A 23111-nucleotide genomic window follows, 5' to 3' on the forward strand; every position below is an offset into this window, starting at 1 on the left:
GGGGAACTGTTTGAGTTGCTCTTAGAGGAGAAGCAGACCCGTATCTTAAAACTTTAGGATTTCTTTCGGAACTCTTGGTTGATTTTAGAATTTTAAGGAATCAACCCACTCATGAAAGGATCCTTCCTCTGTTCCTGCGCAAGCGGGAGCTATATGTATCGTGCTGACCTTATTAAGGAATCAATCCATTCAGGTTCTACTGTCTGACTTGGTATGAATGTCAATTTTTTCTAAATTTATTCCAAGCATTTTTGCGACGGGAGATGAAGTTTCCATTGACCACGAGATGCTTGTGGTAACTTCGTCAATTTAAATATTTGTCATTCCAGTCTCTCGTAGGTGTTCATAAGGATTTCTCCTTCCACCCTGTCAACTCCATATTTCTAGAATTACTTGTACTTGGGTTGATGAACCACCTAGCTTTTTATTGCCTTACTTATATCTTGTGAACGATGTAATCATGTTTTGCAACCAGTAAAGCATACCGTGGGAGCCTCTCTCTCTCAAAAAAGAAGAAGAAGAAGAAGCTAGACATCCCCGGGAGTAGCATGTTTAGTCCGACAGCCCCTGTTCTTCACCCACAACCGGGCCTCGTCCTGGTCATGTCGAGCAAACCGGCGATGTGAGGCTACGCATTGTCTGTAGAAGACTGCTGTGTGCAACAGATGCTCACGACGAGTATACAGAGTATCGCCAAAGATAAGAAACGGAAGCATGCAGCTGCAGTCAAACAGGTGGCGATGTTGGGAGTGACCGAACAATTCTACCTCGTCTTGGGCAGTTTTTGAAGCCAATGCTAGCCGTGCCGCTTGGTACAGGCCGTCTAGAGAGCGCACGCACGGTGTGGGCAAGGATCGTCGGAGCCAGGGAGCCGTGTCGCGCGCCCGCAGGCGCGGGCTTGAGTTGGGCGCCGAGTGTGTGCATATAACAATCCTGGCACGGTGGCACAAGTTGCGCGCAGACCGCGTATTAGGCGTCCCAGGCACAAGCAGCAACAGAAGAGAACCTCCAGGTTTCAGCTCCAGAACAACCTTGTAGTGATGTTGAAAACTGACAATTTCCAAGAAACAGTATACCCACCGAAGAGAAGTGAAGAGTCACTGCTCATACTAGTAACAAACTGTAACCACATTTCACGAGCAAGTGTGTCTGCCTGCCCACAGACTCCAGCATCAACCACGTTTCAGGTAAACAAACAAGCACGAGACATTTTTACAACAGGGCACGGGTCACATGAAAAAAGATCACACCGAATAGATGGGCAAAAACTATGGGCGAGCCAAAGAAGGGGGTGTGAAGAACGAACCTTCGCCGAGCCGCCCTTCCACAAAAACTGGAAGAAAACCAGATGACCAATCCACAACCTACCATCCTTTTCAGTTTACACTCATGCCGTCGTTCCCTCAGGCCTAACACCAAACAACCCGCTCCCTGCAAGCCTGAACCCAAACAGCCCCATGGCGAGCATCCCCTATTAAAGCGGAGCACCCATCATGCACACAGCGAAATCACAGGAGCGGAGAACTTGTAAACCTGAAGCGGAAGGAAGCAAGGAGCGACTGTGAGGCAGCGATGTCTGGCCTTGGTGGAGTCGGGAGCATTGGCGGAGGCGGCGACGGCAGAAGCCAAGGCTTGGGGGGCAAGGCCAAGCTGCTCGCGCTCGGCAAGGGACTCCCTGAACAAGTTCTACCCCAGGAGAAGCTCGTGGAGACCTACCTCCAGGACACCAGCTGCGACGATCCCGCCACCAGGGCCAAGCTCGAACGCCTCTGTGAGTTCCCTTCCTTCATGTCATTTGTAGTTTTACATATAACAGCTTCCCGGGCTGAGAGTTTTAAGTTGGCAACAATAGTTGTTCTCTGTCGACTTCGAAAACAAAAATAGTTGATTCTCCGTAAAGAGATCATTGACACTAGTGAGTTGTAGTAATACTGCCATTTGGTTGCAGCATCTTAGTTTACAGAATCTACCATGCTTTAGTATAACTGTCAGTTATCATAGGTGCAAAGTGCGACAAATCTCCACTCGGTAAATAAAATGTTAACATGGTCATTATTACTAAATCCCAGTTACAGTTTAGCTTAAGAAAATCAGCAGTACCTAACCTATTTTATAGAGTACATAAATTGTGTAAAATGGAATTAGTGTGATGAGAAACACAACAAAATTCCACCTAGAAACAAAATTCCACAAGAAAAGACTGTAGGAAAACTCGCCTACAGTCATTGACCGCTCCAAAAAAAATCCACCTAGAAACAACATGCATGCACAACTAGAATTATTACTCTCCAATTGTACTTATTTTTTGCTCTAGGAGAAACACTAGGACACCCCCTCAAAAAAGAACACTAGAACACCATTTGTTTTTGTCCTTCTGTTTGTGGTGAGGGCTAAGCAAATAAGAGTTAATAGTACATAATCACAAACTATAAACTATACTTATTTGTTATGTATTCCCTCCGTTTGGAAATAAGTGACGTGGTTTTAGTTCAAATTTGAACTAAACCCACAACACTTATTTCCGAATTGAGGGAGTAGTAATTTGCATCAGTCCCTCCAATGTATGTATAATGGTTCCCCTGTGATTTGATTTGACAGGCAAGACCACAACAGTGAGGACAAGGTACACTGTCATGTCGAAGGAGCTCCTGGATGAACACCCAGAATTGAAGACAGAAGGCACTCCAACATTGACGCCACGGCTTGACATCTGCAATGCCGCGGTGCTTGAACTTGGTGCTGCTGCAGCTCGTGCCGCCCTTGGTGAGTGGGGCCGTCCGGCAGCTGATATTACCCACCTGGTCTACATCTCCTCCAGCGAGCTTCGCCTCCCAGGGGGTGATCTTTTCCTGGCAACCCGTCTTGGCCTCTCTCCAAACACAGTGCGCACATCCCTTCTCTTCCTTGGCTGCTCAGGTGGTGCTGCCGCCCTCCGCACTGCCAAGGACATTGCAGAGAACAACCCAGGGAGCCGTGTCCTTGTAATAGCGGCGGAGACAACTGTGTTGGGCTTCCGGCCGCCAAGCCCTGATCGTCCTTATGACCTTGTTGGTGCTGCTCTGTTTGGTGATGGTGCATCAGCTGCAATTATTGGAGCAAGCCCTATCAAAGCAGAAGAGGATCCTTTCTTGGAGCTTGAGTTCTCAACCCAGGAGTTCCTACCAGGGACAGACAAGGTAATTGATGGCAAAATCTCAGAGGAAGGGATTAACTTCAAACTGGGGCGTGATTTGCCTGAAAAGATTGAAAGCCGCATAGAAGGCTTCTGCAGGATACTCATGGACAAGGTTGGGATAAAGGAGTTCAATGATGTATTTTGGGCTGTGCATCCCGGTGGACCAGCAATATTGAACAGGCTGGAGGTTTGTCTTCAACTTGAGCCAGATAAACTCAAGATCAGTAGAAAGGCCCTGATGAACTATGGGAATGTGAGCAGTAACACAGTCTTCTATGTGCTGGAGTATTTGAGGGATGAATTGAAGAAAGGGGCAATAAGGGAAGAGTGGGGATTGATCTTGGCTTTTGGCCCAGGCATCACATTTGAAGGACTGCTAGTTCGGGGCATTAACTGAAATTGAAGGAGATCCAAGTAGGTTACTACCAGATATATGGAAAGGTCACAAACAAGCTTTACATGGCACGGTAGCATTTCACAATTATAATTATACAGTGTAAGGATAGCAATTCGCGACTATAATTATATACTGTAAGAATATCATAAGCATAGCGTCTTGATGATTTCTGTTCACTACATACTCAGTACTTTGTAATTTTATGCTTTATGCTATCAATTATCAAACAATGTCAGTTACTCGAGTTTGTTCCCAAGACTGTATAAGCTGTGATTTTTTTTTAATCTGTGCTGGTTGTACAATGTACAAGTGCATGACCAAACTAGTACTGGTACAACTACCTTCCTCTCAGAAGGAAAACGAAGCAGAACAACTGAGGCTTGAAACATACCATTATCATAAAACTATTCTGAATTACACTAAACAAACGGTTACAGTGATAGATAGTAGATAGTATCATGATTCCCTTAGCACTTCAACAAATGTAATATCTTTTTAAGTATTACCAAAAGGCAACAAAATAGAAGAAGCTCTTACAGAAAAGGGATTATGAAATGGCGCTGACCATTCTGCCTTATAGAGACATTACACTCTGATCTAACTATTGGACCTTGAAAGATAGGCCCATGATAACATGAAGACAATACTAGAACCCATGTGAATGCCCTTCTTCTTCATCAACGTTATTCAAAGGCCAAAACACTTGAATAAATCAGAACTGACTTGCATGCCTCCAACAAATCATGGATCTGAACTTGGTGCTCCCTCTTCAAGAGATAATTCACCAGCAATCTTCTCCCAAGCAACTTTAGCATCCCCTTTCACAAGAAAGTTCATCTTGGCAACAACACCCTTCGCCTCTGCAGACCTCCCTCCCTTCACCAACCCCTCGACTAAACCCTTGACAGCCTCAAATGATGGGGCTGCCTTCATTGCAAAGCAGCTGTTACAAAGCCACAGTGCATCATCAAGCCTTTCCTTCTCGACCAAACTCTTAAACAGCAGGACATATGTCTGCGAGTGCACCGACACTCCCAAGTCACTCCTCCCCTCCCGCCTCTTCATCACCTTCATCCTCTTGAATACTCGCATGGCGGCCCCGACATTCCCCTCCTTGCAGTACCCCTGCACAAGCGCATTGTAAGTAACGTAATTGGGCAGCATGCCTTTTGACTCCATCACATCGAGCAGCTCCTCGCCCTTGAAGGTTTCCCCCTTCCTTGCAAACCACCGCATCCGGCAATTGTACGTGACGACATTTGGCTCCAGCTTGTTCTCATTGATTTCCTTGAGCAGCTTCTCAAACTCCTCGGCATCGTCCTGCTCGGAGAACCCAGCGAGGAGAGTATTGTAGGATATGATGTCCGCGGGCGGGCGATGCTTAAACTTCTTCTTGGCCATTTCATTGAGCAGCTTGCGGGCGGCGGGGAGCTCAGAGCTCTTGACCAGAGCGTGGAGGAGCACGTTGTGGGAGGCGCGGCCAGGGGCGACGCCGAGCGAGGACTCGGCGGATTTGAAGGTTGACTTGAGGTCGTCGATGCGGCCCGCGCGGAGAAGCGCGGAGAGGAGGGCGGAGAGGGAGACATCGGAGCGGGCGGCGGGGGCGGAGGAGGAGAAGGCACGGACGGCGTCGTCCGGGCCCGGGAAGAGGGAGAGGGCGCGCGCGAGGAGGCCGGGGGTGACCGGGGCGGAGGCGAGGAGCTGGTCGGGGGGGGCGGTGCGGCGTCGGCGGGATTGTGTCTGTATGAAATATTGCGGTCAGCAGGTGTGGGCGGGTAGCGGGTGTCTTGCCGTAATGCTCTTATGCTATCTAGTTGTGCTCTCCCGGTTGGTCCCGCGCGGACGGCGAAGCTGGAGAATCGATGATGGAGGCGCCGGGGCGCGCCGGCGCGGTGGCGGGGGGCGAAGGATCGACGTCCGGGAGCGCGGAGAGGCGGCGGAGGAGGTGGGCGGAGACGGCGGAGGGGTGGGGGTGGCGGCGGCGCAGGAGGGACGCCATGGTGATTGGTGAGCGAGCACGGGGTTTGCGAGGGTTTGGGCCTTGAGTTTGAGGGCACTTCCCCTTTCTGCTGCGGAAGCTTGCACAATTGCTACAGTCTGCCTGTAGCACTAGTCCATTTCGCAAAAAAAAAAAAAAAAAAAAAAAACTATGAAGGCCTCATACTACCATTTTGGTTAACCTGAAATTGTTTTTAAAAAAACTAAAATTGAACTTAAATAAGAACCGTATTAGATTGATCGTCGTTGTTTTAAATCTGAGCAGTGGGGTTATGAATTTCAGATGTTTTGACAGCCGACGATCCATTTCATTCCGTGCATGAATCACAGTGATTGGTAGAGTGGTTTTTCTGTTCAAAATGATATTTGGAACAAAGGAATAGCTCATGATGGTTTATTTAAATTTTCTTTATTATTTGTTTAGTTGCTAATTATGCGCTTATTTAAACTTTCTATTAGATGAGCTATTGTTCGACCAAAATGTTTGAGGAATACAAACATGAGAATGAGATCATGGCCCATGGGTATTTCCTGAAGTTGGTGCATATTTCTTCTCTCTTCGTGTGGTTTTATGAATTCACGTGTGAAGTAAAATAAACAGTTTCCTCGTCGTTTTTGTTTTAAAACCCCTTACTGCTCTTGATCTATGCTTCGTTTGTTGCTTATGGTGCAGGTGCATGGTTACAGGTGAAGTCTGCTGGCTCAGGCTCCTTGGCAAGAGCAGGCCAACACTTTGCTTCAAGTGAAACGAAATGGCACATTAACATGGCATTATTTTGGGAAGACAACTCAATGTATTTCATCAACTTTAGAAACATTATTCTTTCAAAACCAAAAAAACTGAAGATATTCATATCACAACAGCCAACAATGTGACATGGCAGCATAAAATGGCACCAGGAAGGGGGTTACGGAACAGTTGAGCTCTTGCCATCAAAACTGGTGATGATAACTCAAGGCCATTTTGTTACACAGACAAGGGGTCCTGAACAACCCGACAAGAGGAATAACAGGGAGGTACACAAGTGGATGTATTTCTAAAAGTTACCTCCGCCTCGGCGGATCAGAGGACCTGCGTTGTTGTTGTCGTTGTTGTTGTTGTCTGGCATTGGTATCCGGTTTCTCCGTGTCCGGCTGTTTGAGCTTTCTCACCATATCATCCGCATATCGTCGCCACATTGACTCTCGATCTTTGCTTGCCACTTTGCTGTACCTTGGATCAGATCTTAGAAGGTCTTTTGCTTCGCTCCAAGAGATAACCACAGTCTTTCCTCCTTCCGTCGTCCGAGTTGCTGCGTCTGGGGCAATCGCCTCAGACAGAAGTGCCCTGAAGTCACGGCGACAACGCTGCGGGGAAGTTATAGGAACATCAGGTCAGGTCAAAAGCATACCATAATTTGAGCATGTAAGCTCAGATGATACATATCGCGGCCAAAATGCTGCCACGTCTGCTTAAACAAAGAGGATATATTGAAGTAGCAGTGACCCAAGCATTGAAGCTCAAACATAAATACATGAGATAATACCATCCATAAAGACTTCCATACAATAGTTCATGTGAATCTGCTGAATATTTTGGCAAATTCCTCTGTCAAAGAAAATGATTGGAACAGGCCAACAGACTCAGAGCCCAAGAAGCAGACACAATAAGCAAGCAGCTAGCATACCAGACAGTTAGAATTTTTATTACAGTAGCTACAAAGGACCACCATAGTAGGAATATACCTCATATAAGTCCTTGACATGTTCACGGAATAACTTCTCGGCCTCACCTTGGCCTAAGTCCGGATTTACAGCACGACCTTGCGGATCCTTCTCAAGTTTTGGTTTGGATTCAGTCCATGATGCCTATGGAACGAAAACAACATAGTTAATGTCAGTTTATATTTTGCAAAGAGGCAACATGCCAATAATCAAAAGTGAGTGTATCCTAATATATCAAAAGGAAGTCACTTAAGGAGCAAAAGAAACAGATCGGCTGAACGTAAAAAAAGTACTATGACAAGTTCTCCCTCTGTAACGAAATATAAGAGCATTTAGATCACCAAAGTAGTGGTGATCTAAATGCTCTTATATTTCTTTACAGGGGAAGTACTTAAGACCAAGAAGCATGTACAGTTAAATAAAGAATAAATAAGTCAACCAAATCACCTTTGGATCTTTTATAGTTTCAACAAGCAAAGCCTGATACGAAGACGTGGCATCTTTTCTTCGGATCTTCAATTTTACTCTCTCCATTTCCTGCTCTTCCCTTTCTTTCCTTTTGCGAGTTTCGCGTTCCCTCTCCCTTAATTTGGCCTAACAATGCATACCACAGTATGTGTGAAACCACACGCGATAAATAAAGCATCGTACAGTTCATCAGCTAAGTTGACATACTTGTTCATCCACTTTGGCCTTTGCAGCTTGCTCCACTTCCCGTTCAGCTGATTTAAGTTCTGCTATGTATTCATTAAAAGCATTCTCTCTCTCTTCGTGCTTTACAGCTTTGTACCTTGGATCACTCCGGAAATTTTCTTTCACCTGTATGCAGTAGTATGATCCATGAAAGAAATGACAGATCAAAATTACATAAAATTGACAGATCAAAATCACATACTCCTACAACACTATACAAGTTTGACCCAAGTAAACAATCGGCTGTTTTATGTGAAGTTCAGAAGGGAAGGGACTATTGTAGGGTCACAATTGGTTCACACCAGCTAAACACAGTGATGTCATGCCATGTCAATGTAAACGCCGGAAAGATGAAACCTGTCCATGTGAAGATATATGGCTAACGTATCAAACAGACGATCATACTTCGGTAAAGCACATCCAGATGATTACCGGTTAGTGGTAATGGTAACTAGAAAAAAGGCATCAAAATGACAACTTTAAATCACAAACTTTCACTAGACAATACGGCTCCCTATGTCAGAGCCTCAGAGGCAGCTGTTTGACTTGGTCTATTGGTAAGTTTCAACTTTCCAGAAGAAATGGGCAAATCGACAAGTTACACAAATGTGTTACTCCCTCCGGTCCTTTTTACTCCGCATATTAGAGTTGTATCAAGTCAAACTTTGTAAACTTTGACCAAATTTATATTAAAAAATATCAACATATACAATACCAAATATATATACTATGAATCTACATTTCATAATGAATCCAATAATATTAATTTGACAATATGAATGTTGATACTTTTTTCTAAAAATTTGGTCAAAGTAGAGATGCTTTGACTTTGGACAAAACTTATATGCAGACTAAAAAGGACCGGAGGGAGTACAAAATATCATGAGTACATAATAATTTAAGTTTCACAATAGGAGAACGAACCCATTACTGCTGTCAATATTAGAAGATAACAAAATGAAATAATCTCTCTTTAATCTAAAATTGATTCCTCATCCTGGATCCAACTAAAAAAATCCTGGATCCACGTCATTCCAAACATAGCCAACTACTGTCTCCACTGGAACTGTCGTGTCACTCCACTAACTTTCGCGTCTAATCATGTGCTAAACCCTCAAACCGCCGCTTCACACCATACTACCTATACCTCTCACTGTTCTTTTGTTTCACAAACGAGGAGCGATACTCAAATTTTCGTTGACGGTTCATCGATCTGCAGCTGCCACTTCTGTCAATATCGGAAGCCTTTGGGGTCGCGTGGGTAGGGTAGTACAGGGAAGAGCGTCCAAGCGGCGATAGACACGGAGAAAGCCGTGCACATCTGTGCCTGGTTGTAGATGCCTTCAGATGCAAAGCCTGACCCTGCTGCTGCTGGCGAGTAACCCAAGGAAGAAAGATGGGGTATATTGTGGAGATGGGCGGTTGTTCAAAAATGATGCATTGTTAAACATTACTCCCTCCTTCCCATAACATAGGACGTTTTTTTATACTAGTGTAGTTTCAAAAAACGTCTTACATTATGGGACGCAGGGACTACTATTTGGTTTCTGCCAGAATTCATCACATCTTGATGAAGCAATTTTCTAGCCCCCAACCAACATTCCCTTTATGAGGGACTGATTGAGCCTATGCAGTGTTCGCCGTACAGCCTTATTGATTGTGTTCAAGTCATATTTAATCCAAATATGTGAACATGTACTGTGCAACTTATGAGCAAATGCTTTGATTTAGGCATATTATTATTATAACATACCCATCTCTCAAATTGCTTACTGACCAGTCGCTGCCTCAAGGAAAACACGGGAATAAGACTATCTTCACACAGAGAAGAAAGATAATAATATAGACTATCTTCATCACCATAACGTATTTTTTTTCTTAGTGTGGTAAAAGAAGAAAAAATGATGAGAGCACAAAATAACTGACTTCTTTTATTGCAATACAAATACAAATGTCTATACTAATATGTAAGTGCACGTAACAGAATATCATCACAAGGCAGATTATCATATTATCTTTACATAAATCAGATGTGCCTTCTTTGTTATTTAATCTTGACACGAGATATGTAGTGAAATGAGTACAAGGAACTTACTTTGGTCCAACGGCTAGTTGGGATTATATCTTTACATTCTCGAAGCATTGATTTGAAGTCAGTTATGACAGCATTTCGCGCTGATTGAACTTTCTCTTCAAGAGCCCTCACCCTGCTCAAACATTTGAAAATGTGTCAAGTAAATGTTGATAACCCAATGGTTTGATTTGAAAGATGAAACTGAAATTCAATAGGCGGCCATACTTCTCCTTGAAAAGAGCCTCCCTTTCTTTTTTATCCAAGGCTACAAATCTTGGGTCAGCACCCCATTTTCTTTCGAAATCCTGGTAACCTGGTTTTGAATCGATGCCCTGCAATGTATGTATTAAGGCATGACATTCAAGAAAGCAGCAGTTGCAAAAATAAGCAGCCATCGGATGCCCTAATTTAAAGGAAAACCTCAAGTAACTTGTAAAATGAATTAATAGCAATTAGTGAACCTCAGATGCTTCTTCTAATAGCTGTTTATATGCCTCAACGGCAGCCTTCTGAGCAGCTCTCTTCTCTTTTCGTTCCTCGTCAGCACGTGTCCGAACAAAGTGGTCAAATATAGCCCGTCTAGTCGAGTGACTTGGAATAGCCTGTAGTGGGGCAATCTAAAGTTAGTATCATTTGAATATAGAATTACTGCTGTAAAGCTAATAGTAGCAGCAGGCAAACCAAAAGAAAATATATTGTACTCCCTCCGTTCCATAATTCTTGTCGAACTAAAATATGACAAGAATTATGGAACAGAGGGAGCGCCTTACTACAGTAATAAGCATTATAAAGTAAGTTTCATGTATTTCATGTATGCCAAGTAATCAGTACTTCTACTTAAGCAGGAAGAAATACAATTTAGGGCCTACTTTGGAAAAGGGCAAATTTAGTGTTCTGAACATACAGTGTAGCAATCAGCTAATCATAATTGTTGTACTCCAACATGAGGTTTTGCTTGGAGCCTTGGATACAAATACAACATAACCAGGATTAGAAAAACAGAGCATAAATGGGCAGTTTGGCATTTGCTATGCTGTGCAGCATTGAGCTCCTGAATTTAGTTACTTATGCAGAATCTTTCCTGATTCGAGTAAACTTATTGTTATGGCTCTAAAGAAGAGGTTACCACAACCAAAAGTAGTAACACAGAAGCTACTTAAAGATAAACCAGAACCACAAGCACACAGAACACAGATTCTCTGAATGAGTAATCGCTGTAATTTGAACACAGATCACAATGAACTAGGTTCGTCAGTTTTTTTCCAGTTCGAAGGACAGGAGTTAGCCTTGAACAGCAGATACTCATAAGGACACTTTAGAGTTTACCTTTAACTGCAATCACAGTAAATCTACAGACATAACCACCAATTACAGTATCAATTCAATTACAGAAAGAAGGCACTGACTTTGCATCATTGAAACTTGAACCAAGTTGGATAGCTACGGTTATTTATTTTGATAGGATTAGGAAACTATATCACTGCCTTGAAAGGGAACACCTGGTGCAGAAGGAACAAAGAAACAAAAAGATCCTTGAGATCATTGGTCAGCATTCACTTTGTTATCCTTGTGACAAATGATAAGTCAAGATATGTTCAGGCTCGCTCTGGCCTTCGGCCAAGAATAAACAGAAAAGCATATAAACGGTTAGGTGTAATGTTATTCTCAGTATTCAGTCATGCAGAAAATCCAACAGTCCATTTAGAAGTTTCTAGTATTTCAATGAAAACCATCTGAATCAAAACTTCTCTTTGTGCGCTATGCGGGAGCTCTCCTCTTTCATACTACTATAGCACTCGGCAATCATAACTCTACACATAAACTACTTGGAAGAAAGATAATGCACCCATACAAGTAGAAATCAACTATGAAAAATTCTACATGGAGAGGAAGTGTCCCTGTTGGCCACAAATGATACTATGGAAGCAGGAGTACGGTCACAAACTTGGCAAACCATAAAGATCTCATGAAAGGCTATAATGACCAATTTCACAAACCTTAAATCGTGAATCGAATACTATTTTTGGCAGTTCCTTCTCCCACTTTGAAAATGGTGCTACTCCTCGTTCCTTTAGCATTTTCTGTGAAAGTTTAAAATGAACCCATGTCATGTTATTACTTCACAGCACCAACAAAAATCAGCAAATTTCATAAATAAACAATTTGCATTCAGTTATCTTGGTTCCGAATAACATAAAGTAGACAAAATTTCGCCTTGCCAAAAAAACCATGAAATAGCATATGGTTACATAATACAAACGAATTGAAAAGGCATCAAAGTTCATTGTCTTAAACTAGCATTTCAGGGAAAACCAAATCTTGTGGAGGAGAAAAAAGCTCCCTCGACATCTATTCTGAAATTCAAAATAACATCATGAAAATTACCTTAAACTCACGAATACAATCCTCTTTACTTGGTCCATGTTCCTCATCATCTGAATCTGAAGAGGAATCTGACATATTTTCATTGCCATTGTTATCCTTTGATTTCTCACCATTTTTTGAACCTTGCTGTTCCTTAGGTGCACCATCAGCTGGTTTAGATCCATTCAACTCGGATGCACTAGATGATGGAGTAGCAAGAGGAGAGGACACACTGAAAGCACCAGCGTCCTGCAATTTCTTCTTTATCAAATCCAAAGCAGAAGGCGATGCAGGGGCAACTGTTTGCCGAAGTGGCAACGAATCACGGCCACCTGTCTGTAAGGCAGGAGTACTTATTTCACCACTCGCCTCTCCCTTATTTGCTACTGTGCCAGCATCCTGCAGTGAAGTTGAACTTCCTTTCAAGTTGCCAGAATCAGCATTCTTGTTGAGTTCAGCCACCTCCGGCGGAAGTTGCCAGCTGCTAACCTGTTCAGCATCAGAATTAAGCCATATACTATAACAAATTCATGCGATACTGAAAGGCTACCCCACCAACCCAATGTAGTATATGTGCTGAGCTTCAAAACCATCATCAAGCACATACCTTTTGTTTATTGTCATAGTAATATTTCTTTCCATCACTTGTAGTTACTATGCTCCAGTCTGTGCCAGCAATTTTGTCCCTGACAAAGTGACAAAATGTAAGGTCCATGAAACACTATTTGTGGGCATGCACAGAAAAACAAATTGGCATGTTTATTCAGGTGAAGAGCAAAAGACCAAAGTGGATAAAGACATTCATAACAATGGCAGCTTCCAGAAATTTACATGCATGTTTGGAACACACTAGAAAGCCACTCAATTATTACAGCAGTCTGCACAAATTCATATATTCCTTGCAGGGCCTACATAGGGTTGGTCCTGACATGCAAAAGTGCATTTATGATAATATCTTAGATGGGTAGTATGGTACGAGCCATGGACAGGGGTGCATGGAAGCTTTGCTATCCATGTGCCAGAACCATGAGTTGGTTGCGAGATCTTATGGGTTTCACCTCTAGCCTACCCCCACTTGTTTGGGACTAAAGGCTTTGTTGTTGTTGTTGTTGTTGTTGTTGTTGTTGTTGTTGTTGTTGTTGTTGTTGTTGTTGGGTAGTATGTTACCAATCTAGATGGACAGGAAAAGTTGTTCAACAACATCTCAAACATTGATATTTCGCTGTATAATACTGCAATCATATTGAGCTGGAATACAACAAATAGAACATGTGAAATCATGCCAGATAATACAAGAAAACTAAAATATCCTGCCTTGTGGCGCCAATATCAAAATGTAACCAAGAGCAGGCTGGTCTTTTACACTACTCATAATTGCATTTTGTGGTTTATACTTTATACTATTTACCGATCGTCCCACATTTAACAAGACCTTATAATTAGTTGCTGTGCACATTATCATCCACAGGAAATTGTAGGTACAAGATGTTTTGTAAAACGCCTAAGAGTATAGAAGTGGGTCTGATCAAATTCAAGAAGGTTCTTACAACCCTCATATGCCAACATAAATTAGCCAAAGTAGCACAGGGTAAAATGAGCAGTTGCACGACATACCAAGAAGCTGGAACTGGTTGAGCTGCAACCTTCTCGAGCTATAGCAGAACAGGAAAAATGAGTTAGTTACATTGTGGTGCTAAATTGCCATGTCACAGACTAGAATGAAGTTATATTACTTGATAAAGCTATTCTTCGGTGCAACTACCTCCCCCTTATAACCAGGTGGTCTTTGATAAGTTGATTCCCCTGTCAAGGCATTGTAATAATATAAAACACCGGCTTCTGTTTTGTGTGCAGACCATGCATCTGAATCCTGAACTCCGGCCATACTTCTGTCCTCCAGCCCTTCAGCATTACACATAAATCATAAGAACTGGAGAATTAACAGGAACACCAAGACTCAACACGAACATCAGCTCCAGTAAAAAGAATACCTGTTGGATGTTGTTCAACTGAAGTATGAATGGACTGCACAGATCCTGGATTTACGGATGGTTGTTCTTTGGGATCACCAGTTGTAATGCCTGGTGGTTGGATGTTGGGCAAGGATGTAGTCACAGAAGAAGTTCCAACCATTGGTGTACCAAGAGGTCCAAGAGAGCCCGGTGGATATGAATGGAAGGGAGCCTGCTGAAAGCCAGTAGGTTGTGGAGGATATCCCCATAAAGGTTGAGGTGGATTACCAGGCGCTGAAGGATAGGATGGGGCTGAAGGATAGGATGGATAAAACTGTTGCTGAGTTGCCCGTGGAACAGCACCTGGTGCAGCACCTGATGGTGATGTTTGAGGCAAAGATGGGGCTGGACCTGTAGGCCTCTGAAGGAGGCTTGGTGGAGTTGACAAGTTTGAAGGACGTTGTCCAGGTGCAGAACCCCCAACAGCCCCAAATCCCTCAGGACGAGGTGGCAGTGACTGCACTGTATGGGGACTTACCTCTGGGGCACTTGGGGCATCCGACTTGGAAGCACCAACATCCAGGTTACCCTGTAATAATTCAAAAAAAATATTAGTGCCTCATTGACAAGATTCAAGCATATGGCAGCAAGCCAATCGAAGCATGCAGTGCTAAAAAAAAGCTGGAGGGCTCGGGGGTCAGGACTGTGCCTGTTGTGGGTTTGCACCATAAAGAATATTGGGCATCCTGGGTGGCACTGGAAATGGCAACCGAATAGATGCAGGAGGATTTGGTGCCATAGGTCCAGGGAATGGTGCACCTGGGCGAGGCAATTGCCCAGGAGCAGGAGGTTGCAAGGATGCTGGTGGAGCAAACATAGGGACTTGGACAGCATGGTTTGTCCTCTGAAAGAAAAGGTGGCATTAAGTGTTAGTGCGTTACAGAAGAGGATCGGTTCATTAAAAACTAATAACAAGAACAATAGTAATGCTAGTAATAATAAAGCCATGAGAAATTACAGTGTCAAGTTGAAACTGCTGACCAGTAGGCAGGCTAGCATTGGCATGTGAGACTACATTATATGAGAAAGAAGGCCTGTTCCCAAAATACTGCCGTGGAGCTGGTGGCTGGAGAGCCGCTGGAGGCATTGGACGAGCCATCAGAGCCTGGAAAGGAAGAATGGTAAGAATACTAGTTATGATAATCTAACTTGAACATCGTTGAGTTGTTTTGCAGCGATCATAAATATAGGTGTCAATAGTCAAATTTCTTTTACTCCTTTATTAAATGTTGCAGAAGCAGGATGCAAAGCCATGTACGTTTAGTTCCATTAAGAATTTTCAGTTGACTAATCATGAAGGCTACAGAAATGAAACATGCAGCAGGTTTATTACTGATTGAATAGGCTTCTAGGCATTCATATGAAAATTTCAGAATTCTTTATGCAAAGGTTCACGTCAGACGTCCGTGGACCGTGATAGAGAAAGGTAACCTATCTGTGTTTTCTGTCAGATGAAAAATCAAGCCAAAGAATGTTTTACCAAATGAAGGTCAAAAACAGTGCAGCAGGCATAACAACAAAGTTTCAAGATAATTGCAACATAGTAACATACACCTAAAAGAACAATTTATTTGACAAAAGCATGAACTAGGCATTCATGTTGAAGCTAACAGAAACAAACAAATTATCGTTTTTTTAACCGGAGTGATATATGAACCTCTTGGCAGGAGGACTAAAGTAGGATTATATATCAGTTTGAAATTACTAAGTTCAGAGTGTCCCTACATAAACAATACAAGGGACAGGCTTCTGCAATCAAAAATTGCATCATATATCTGCGGCTCAGCACCTATCATCAGAACTAAGTCACTAACCAAAATATATTCCCCGGCAATGCTAGCACCATGTATCCTTTGAACAAAGTTATAGCATTACCTATGCGGATCATACACCAAAATGCATGAGAGAAACAATTTTCTTAAATGAACGTCTGTTAATAGTTAGGTTATAAGCATATAAGCTGAAGAAAGGGATAGGATACTGATACTCTACCGGAGCGGAAGCTAGCTGCTGGTGGGCCAAACCGCTGCCCATATGCTGCGAGGGCGGCGCCCTGGGCAGAACGTTGTAAGAGAACGCGGGCGCCGGAGACGACGCCGGAGGCGCCATGTACGCCGGCGAGCCAGCGAACTGCGGCCGCGGCGGCGGCGGCCCTGGAGCGGCAGCCGAGGCAGGGGAAGCAGGCGGCGGTAGCACTGCGGCACTCGAGGTGGAGGTGGAGGTAGGAGTGGTAGCGGGCGGGGCATCCCCAGCTGCCACCTCTTCCACCGCTGGGGCCGCCGCAACGGCGCCAAGATCGGATGCTTCCTCTGGTTCCGCCACTGGGGCAGCTTCCTCAGCCCGAGATGGCTCATCCGGCTGCGGGTTGGCAGCGTCGGAGGCGACCACCTCCGGCGTCGCCATGGGAGTAGAGTGTGGCCTAGGGTTTTGTGAGGCGAACGGGGCCGGACGGGCGTCGCGAGAGAGAAGCAGCCAACGGATGAAGAGAAAATTAGACAGAGCGGAATCTTTGAATGGACCGTGGCTAATCAGGCTTGGGCTCGGCAGCACCTGAAAGGCCCACAATCTATGCGGTCCGTTTGGTTTTGTTTAAAAAAAACTAGGGTCCGTTTGGTTCGGGGGTTAGGTTTGAATGGGTGTGGATATCCCCGCCTCACAAGGGATAGCCTCCTTTTCCATACGGATCAACCGATTGATTAAATTAGTCGCGTCGTGAGCCATCGGATTCGTCCCTTCACAGATATTGGATCAGTCAATGCATGGCGCATCGCCCTCATCCCATCACCCCTAGCCGCATCGAAGCAAAAAAAAAAAAAACAAGTCAGCGGCGCTCCATCGCAACCTGTCGCAACATCGACGAAAAGCCGGTGATGCTTCATTGCAGCGCCACACCGGCGTAACGGTGCTCCAATGCAACACCGACGGCTCGTCGTAGCTTCATCGCAGCGACGGAAGCCGGCGGTGCTTCATTGCACCTCCGACAACGAAGCGGTGGTGCTCCCATTGGTCACGGCATTAACAAGATCGAGCACTCCCTAACTCCGGCGGACATGCTCCCAACTCCACTACTCGGGGCTCACAGCACGCCTCCGCTCGCAGCAGGGTTGCGAAGGCAAAAAAGACGGAATCACGAGGCGAGGTGGAAGGAGATGGATTCATGATGGAAGAAAAAAATGTGAGGTGAGGACGAAGGTAGAATAAAGGGGAAAGGGAAAAGAATAAGGCGTATGTGCATTTGGGGCCCACGTGGGACAAACGTCGATAGGACGAGGTGATTTACGCGTTGTGTGGATCAGCTGGTTCATTTGAGCACTTTTCCTTTTCTGGTTGGTTGAGTAGGGTGATAGGTGGTTGGAGATAGCCAAGTATGTGTTTGGTTTTGATGGATGAGTGGTGGATAAAAAATGTGAAAATAGTAACTAGTGAACATTTGCCAATGAGAAACTGTTAGTGAACGCCCTACCTGCCACACGATCTTGATCCTACGGTGCAATTTGGATGACTTTTTTACACTCAAAATTAAAGAAATACCATTGCAGTTTTGCGAACCACCCAAGTTCTCTAAATACATTGAAACTGCCAGACTAACATTCGCAAATGCCATCTCTCGTGGCCAACGTTTATCAGATATGCCAACCCTAAAAGTTATGATGAGCTTTTCTTATTGAGGTTGTTATATTGCCATATAAGTGCATCGCCAAGGTGGACCCTCAAACCATCCGCATACGTCTGGGCCGCGTTGTCTGGACACGGTTTGCCATCCAATGCGGGTCTGTATAGGTCCACTGAGCGGTCTGGACGTACTTTTTTCGGCAAACCCGAGACAAACGTGGGGCCTTGCGAGAGTCCGGACATGAGCCACGCAGGACTCTGACACCCTCAGCCCACCCAAAAACCCTTCCGGACCCCGCGCCTCCATCCTCCTCATTTTCTCTTATTTCTTTTTTCTCCCCTACCTTCGTCGTCGCTCCACCACCCCGGCCTCTACGCCACACCCCTGCGGGAACTTTACGTCTTCGTCATCTCCAGCGTTCCAGTCAGGCTCTACCCCGCTTCTCCTAAGTCGTTGTTCAACTTCTCTCCTCCGACCGCCTCGCTAGGTACCATCCACTACTACTATACTCACCATGCCCCGACACTTGTTCGATGCATTGTTGAAGCTAGAAAATTTGTCCCTTCTTCTTTCAAGCAATGGAATCTGATTTGGAGTACATATACAAGAACTATGTTGAGTCGTCTGACGGCTCGTCCGACGAGGAGAACTACACAAATGAGACGGCGATGATGCAGGCGGTCTTGAAGACGTGGGGCGTGCGGAGGAGCATGTTAGAGAAGCTTCGTCTTTCATCTATCATTGATGATTTAGAAGCTTTGGCGGAGGTTAGACCTCTATCTGAGCATGAAATGGGGATCAAGAGTCATTCGAATGCATAGATAGCTAGGCTGTTGCGTGGAGAGGAACTCATATGGTACCAACTTTCTAACCCCCAATTTATCCTGAAAGGCGATTCGAATAGTAGATATTTCCATGACGCGGAGGAGCTTGTGCAGGTGTGAAGGGGGACCGGAGGGGGTGGCGGGCGGGGCGAGGGTTTTTGTGACATGGGGATGGTGAGGGTTTTCTTTTTTTTTTAATTGGGTGGTGAGGGTTTTCTGTCCCACAAAGAGTTTCGGAGGCAACGGTTTGCTAGAGCCAACCGTGTGTGATTGACGTAACAGGCAAAATGAAAGTCATTACACACGGTTCCAATTTTGGGAACCGTGTGTCATTGAAGTACTACCTCCGTCCTGGTTTATTGCCCCCCTTTGTAATTTGTACCAAATTTTGATCAAATATTTAACTAACAAATGTTTATGCACATCACCAAAAATTATATCATTGAACACTATCACTATTGCAGGATGCTGCTAACGCGACACTACGATTAGAGACACTTCGACAAAACTATGTACAATGCAATAATCGCAAACGATGGTGTAAAAAAACCATCAAAAATGTGCAAAACATTTGCGATGGAGGATGCATCAAATACGGTTCAGATTGTAGTTGCATGTGCGATGCAGGGCTTACAGTTCAGCTCAATTAACTGTTTGCGATGAGGAGGAACAAAAGAAACGGATAGCCAGATAAAGATGTGTGCAATATACAACATACGGTTCACTCGGATGAACTGTTTGTGATTAGGCAACACAAAAAAAAAACTGTCAGCCAGATCAAGGTGTGTGCGATATACGTCATGCGGTTCAATCGGATGAACTGTTTGCGTCGAGACATGAGAACAAAAACGGTTCAAACTAACAAGATGTGTGTGATACGCGGCAAACAAGTCTGTAATCGGAAATGTGTGTGAAGACCGATAACAACGTAGATGATTACTGCTAACAAGCTATGTGTGTTGTGAGCAAACGATTGCTGGTATACAATTGTGAGTGATTGATGAAAACATCACCGACGGGTTCCATTGTTTAGTCCGTGTGCGATGTGATTTTCTCTGTCCGCACAACATCTATGCTCTATCTACAGAGCATCAACATATATACTTAAAAATACAGTATTGCATAACCAAATTAAGCATACAACTAAATCATTGTTAGCGCGCTTTGCCGCGCCCATGCATTTCTTCGGTATAATGGTAGGAAATTCGTAAATATATGATGAAATGAAATATGGATGTTAAATACTCTCTTCGTCCATAATATAAGACATTATTACATTCAATATGCTAATATAAGGCGCTATTACATACAATATGCAAGCATATTGAATGTAATAACGTCTTATTTTATGGAACTGAGGGAGTACAACAAAATAAGTTGCTTGGGTTTAAGGACAACAAACTGAATATTCAGGTTAGCAAAACAGAGCACCGGCACTTGTTTTAGCAGCGTAATGTGTGTACTGCAGTTGCAAGATCAGACACAAAAATCTTATTCTAACCAGCTGCAAGTTTTAGCAACAGCATCAGGTTGTAAGGTAAAAATACAGCTCTAAAGTTGATGTACAATCAGCCTTAAACTGAAATCATAAACACCCATCAACTTGTTTGATCTTCGTTTTCCCTATTTTTTAGCCTAGCTCGTTGTTCTTGCCCATCATACGAAACACTTGGTTCTTGATTTCACATCTTATTGGCAGTTTATCAACTCATCATTTGATAACCCTAGTCCTCGCTGATGCACTGATTTGTTTTGTTTCATAATCTGTAGTAATAAATATATTATAAAGGGATGATAAATTGGTGAAAGTATAGTTTTATCTATTGTATACCAGCAATTATATTGAGCAGCAGACCATTACAAACCATTATATCAAGTAAAAAAATTGTTTTAAAGGTTTAATAATACTATCAGCCAAAAAACATGTAATCATGAAATGCAGATTAGCAATAAGTGCTTGTCATCAAAACATCAGGAGAAGTATACAAAAAGAAAGGAAAAACAATTCCATGCTTTTGAAATTTGAATAAATAGGTTGATTTTTCCAGTTCTTGTAAGTTCACAGCAAAGAACAAATATGTATGTCATCAAAGGGACCATGACATTACTACACCATCTAGGAAAAGTCATTATTACCCGTCTTTACAAATGTTAGATTAACCCTCACTATTTTAAGAGAAAACCTTCACTGCGTGATCTCGATTATATCAGTATGAGTATTGTTTTTTATCCCGTACTTTGCATAATTTGTCCAACTAAATGTTGCATTTGTGTGACCTTGTAAGATTAGCAGGATAGTAATTGATAATACTATTTCACAAAATAAGAGACATAGTTAAGTTTACAGTCTAAATATTGAACAATAAAAAGGCGAGACAACAAAAGATACTGCTTTTACTTTATAACCTGAAGCACCACAAAGGGAAACATCACAAAAGTTTCTAGAAGTTATACTTCTACAACATCATAACCTGAAGGCAAGTATGTACCTGAGATAATCGATTGAACGCAAAGATCCATTTTACTTGGAGCATGCTGGAAATCAGATCAACAAATAGAGAATTATAGAAGAAAATTAAAAGCCGCTATCCACCAGAGATTCAAAACTGAAGAATTCCTCAAATGTCGTAGTAATAAACTGTCCAGCAGCCATCGGAGATTAAAGTAAAGAAATCCCAAATCAATATGCCAAAACCAGCCTCCAAGTTTTACCCAAATTAGTTGACCAAATCAGTATGAACACCGCCTGCACAAAATATTGATTGGGGGATATTAGAACATGTAATCATTTGGTGGAAGGACTCGTACATGAAAGAAACAAATGTGGATAGAGGGTAACCTTGCCATGAACCATGCTACTAGAGGTTCAGCTGCTGGAGTAGGAAGGTTGCAGATTCTTGTACAGAGGAAAATACAAAGTCACACTTGTATTAAGCGTCGCCGGTGCGTGACACATCATGAATGGATCCAGAAACTGAAGATTGGTTACCCAGCAGATCGAAACTCCTGCAGGAACGTGGTACAACCAAAACCACATCAAATCGGGATGACTTCAGGAGGGCCATGCTACTCGCTGAATATTAAGTGCTCACACCTGAAACCGGATCCAGAAACTGAAGAGTAAGCGCTCGCACCTTAAACCAGCAGATCAGGTTCACCATAGAACGAACAGATGGGAACATACAGAACGCAAGATCGGGAAGGAAGAGAAGAAATCAACATCAAACTGATAGATGGGGAACATGCAATTAAGGTGGCTGGAAGGGTCAGAGGCACGATATCATCCGGATTAGGAGCAGGCGGATCAAGACGATGAGCTTCGTGAGGCGGGGGTCGGCCGGAGGTAGACATCTGCGGGTGGCGGCATGGCACCGTCCAACCTTTCTACCTCATAGGTGGATCAACTGGCTCCTCGGAGGCCACTTCTGGTGGCGCTGTAGCCGGACAAGTGCCGTGTTGCCGTCGGCGGCGTCGCTAGAGGGTAGGGAAGAGGAACGACCTGAATCAATTGCGGCTGCAGAAGGTCAGGAGGAGGGGAGGGGAGAGGATGGATCGGCAGGACAGTGGACTGATCAGATAGTTGGGCCGCGCGCACAGGCCCAATCAACCAGGACACACGGATTTTTCCACTGGAGTAGCATCCCCTAGGACAGTCGGGCCAGGAAACGGCAGACGTGGCGCACAAATCAGATCTGACAGCCAGAAACGTCCAGATCACGAAAACGGACGACCAAAAATGCTGATCGCTGGGAGAGCTTGGTTTAGGCTCGGTTTTACTGTCCTTAATTATACAAGTGACTACACATATAACATTTCCACACACCAAAGTAAGCAATTACATGCATACTAAAGTAGGAGAAATGAGGATCTAATCATCTACTTATTGCTGTGACGACGCTTGCCATTGCTCTGCTTCCGGCTGGATCACTGGCTATTTTGGGGAAGGAGGCACTTCCTCATGTCAATGATCCGCCTGTACATGTCGTAGCTCGTGTACGCCTCCTTGGCCGCATACACGATGTGAGCTTTGTCGAGTTTCTCCATCCAGGCCGAGTGCCAGACACGCTTGTCCTTGTTGCATGAATCATTCATGTCTCTGTAGTAGGGGTCGATGATGGCCTCGGCGAGGTGAACCAGTGAGTCCTTCTCATGCTCCTTGCTGCCTTATATCTTATATTGGCCCTAGATGTCAACAAGATTTTGGCAGGCGATGCTCGAATTCTCGAGCGCCTTTACATCGTTGGTGATGTTCACCGT

The 23111-nt window shown here is 43.9% G+C and overlaps 3 protein-coding genes across 7 annotated transcripts; 1 reads left to right on the plus strand and 2 right to left on the minus strand.

Annotated features, from left to right (window-relative positions):
- Window positions 1–1382: 1382 nt before the first annotated feature.
- LOC125507984 (type III polyketide synthase A-like) lies at window positions 1383–3816 on the plus strand. The gene is made up of 2 exons (XM_048672532.1): window positions 1383–1771; window positions 2599–3816. The coding sequence occupies exons 1-2, from the start codon at window positions 1573–1575 to the stop codon at window positions 3570–3572; spliced, it is 1173 nt and encodes a 390-aa protein (XP_048528489.1). The 5' UTR covers window positions 1383–1572; the 3' UTR covers window positions 3573–3816.
- A 130-nt stretch (window positions 3817–3946) lies between these two features.
- On the minus strand, window positions 3947–5621 carry LOC125532833 (pentatricopeptide repeat-containing protein At3g13150-like). Its single transcript, XM_048696726.1, has 2 exons — window positions 5413–5621; window positions 3947–5312 (listed from the first exon to the last, which is right to left on the minus strand). Exons 1-2 carry the CDS (start codon window positions 5569–5571, stop codon window positions 4314–4316), a joined length of 1158 nt encoding a protein of 385 aa, XP_048552683.1. The 5' UTR covers window positions 5572–5621; the 3' UTR covers window positions 3947–4313.
- Window positions 5622–6365: 744 nt separating this feature from the next.
- On the minus strand, window positions 6366–22422 carry LOC125507996 (pre-mRNA-processing protein 40C). Of its 5 annotated transcripts, none has more exons than XM_048672555.1 (18): window positions 21989–22422; window positions 21694–21860; window positions 21344–21600; window positions 15376–15522; window positions 15067–15261; window positions 14397–14946; window positions 14168–14307; window positions 14020–14057; window positions 13013–13091; window positions 12427–12894; window positions 12039–12122; window positions 10503–10643; window positions 10267–10373; window positions 10063–10174; window positions 7950–8093; window positions 7722–7868; window positions 7296–7418; window positions 6366–6917 (listed from the first exon to the last, which is right to left on the minus strand). In XM_048672555.1, exons 3-18 carry the CDS (start codon window positions 21386–21388, stop codon window positions 6615–6617), a joined length of 2823 nt encoding a protein of 940 aa, XP_048528512.1. In that variant the 5' UTR covers window positions 21389–21600; window positions 21694–21860; window positions 21989–22422; the 3' UTR covers window positions 6366–6614. The 5 variants fall into 5 exon arrangements, with proteins under 5 accessions (XP_048528512.1, XP_048528505.1, XP_048528517.1 ...); XM_048672548.1 differs by having other exon boundaries at window positions 21949–22422; XM_048672560.1 differs by lacking the exons at window positions 21694–21860; window positions 21989–22422 and having other exon boundaries at window positions 15399–15522.
- Window positions 22423–23111: the final 689 nt, after the last annotated feature.

Source organism: Triticum urartu, chromosome 1 (genome assembly GCF_003073215.2).
Source record: "Triticum urartu cultivar G1812 chromosome 1, Tu2.1, whole genome shotgun sequence".
Lineage (NCBI taxonomy): Eukaryota > Viridiplantae > Streptophyta > Magnoliopsida > Poales > Poaceae > Triticum > Triticum urartu.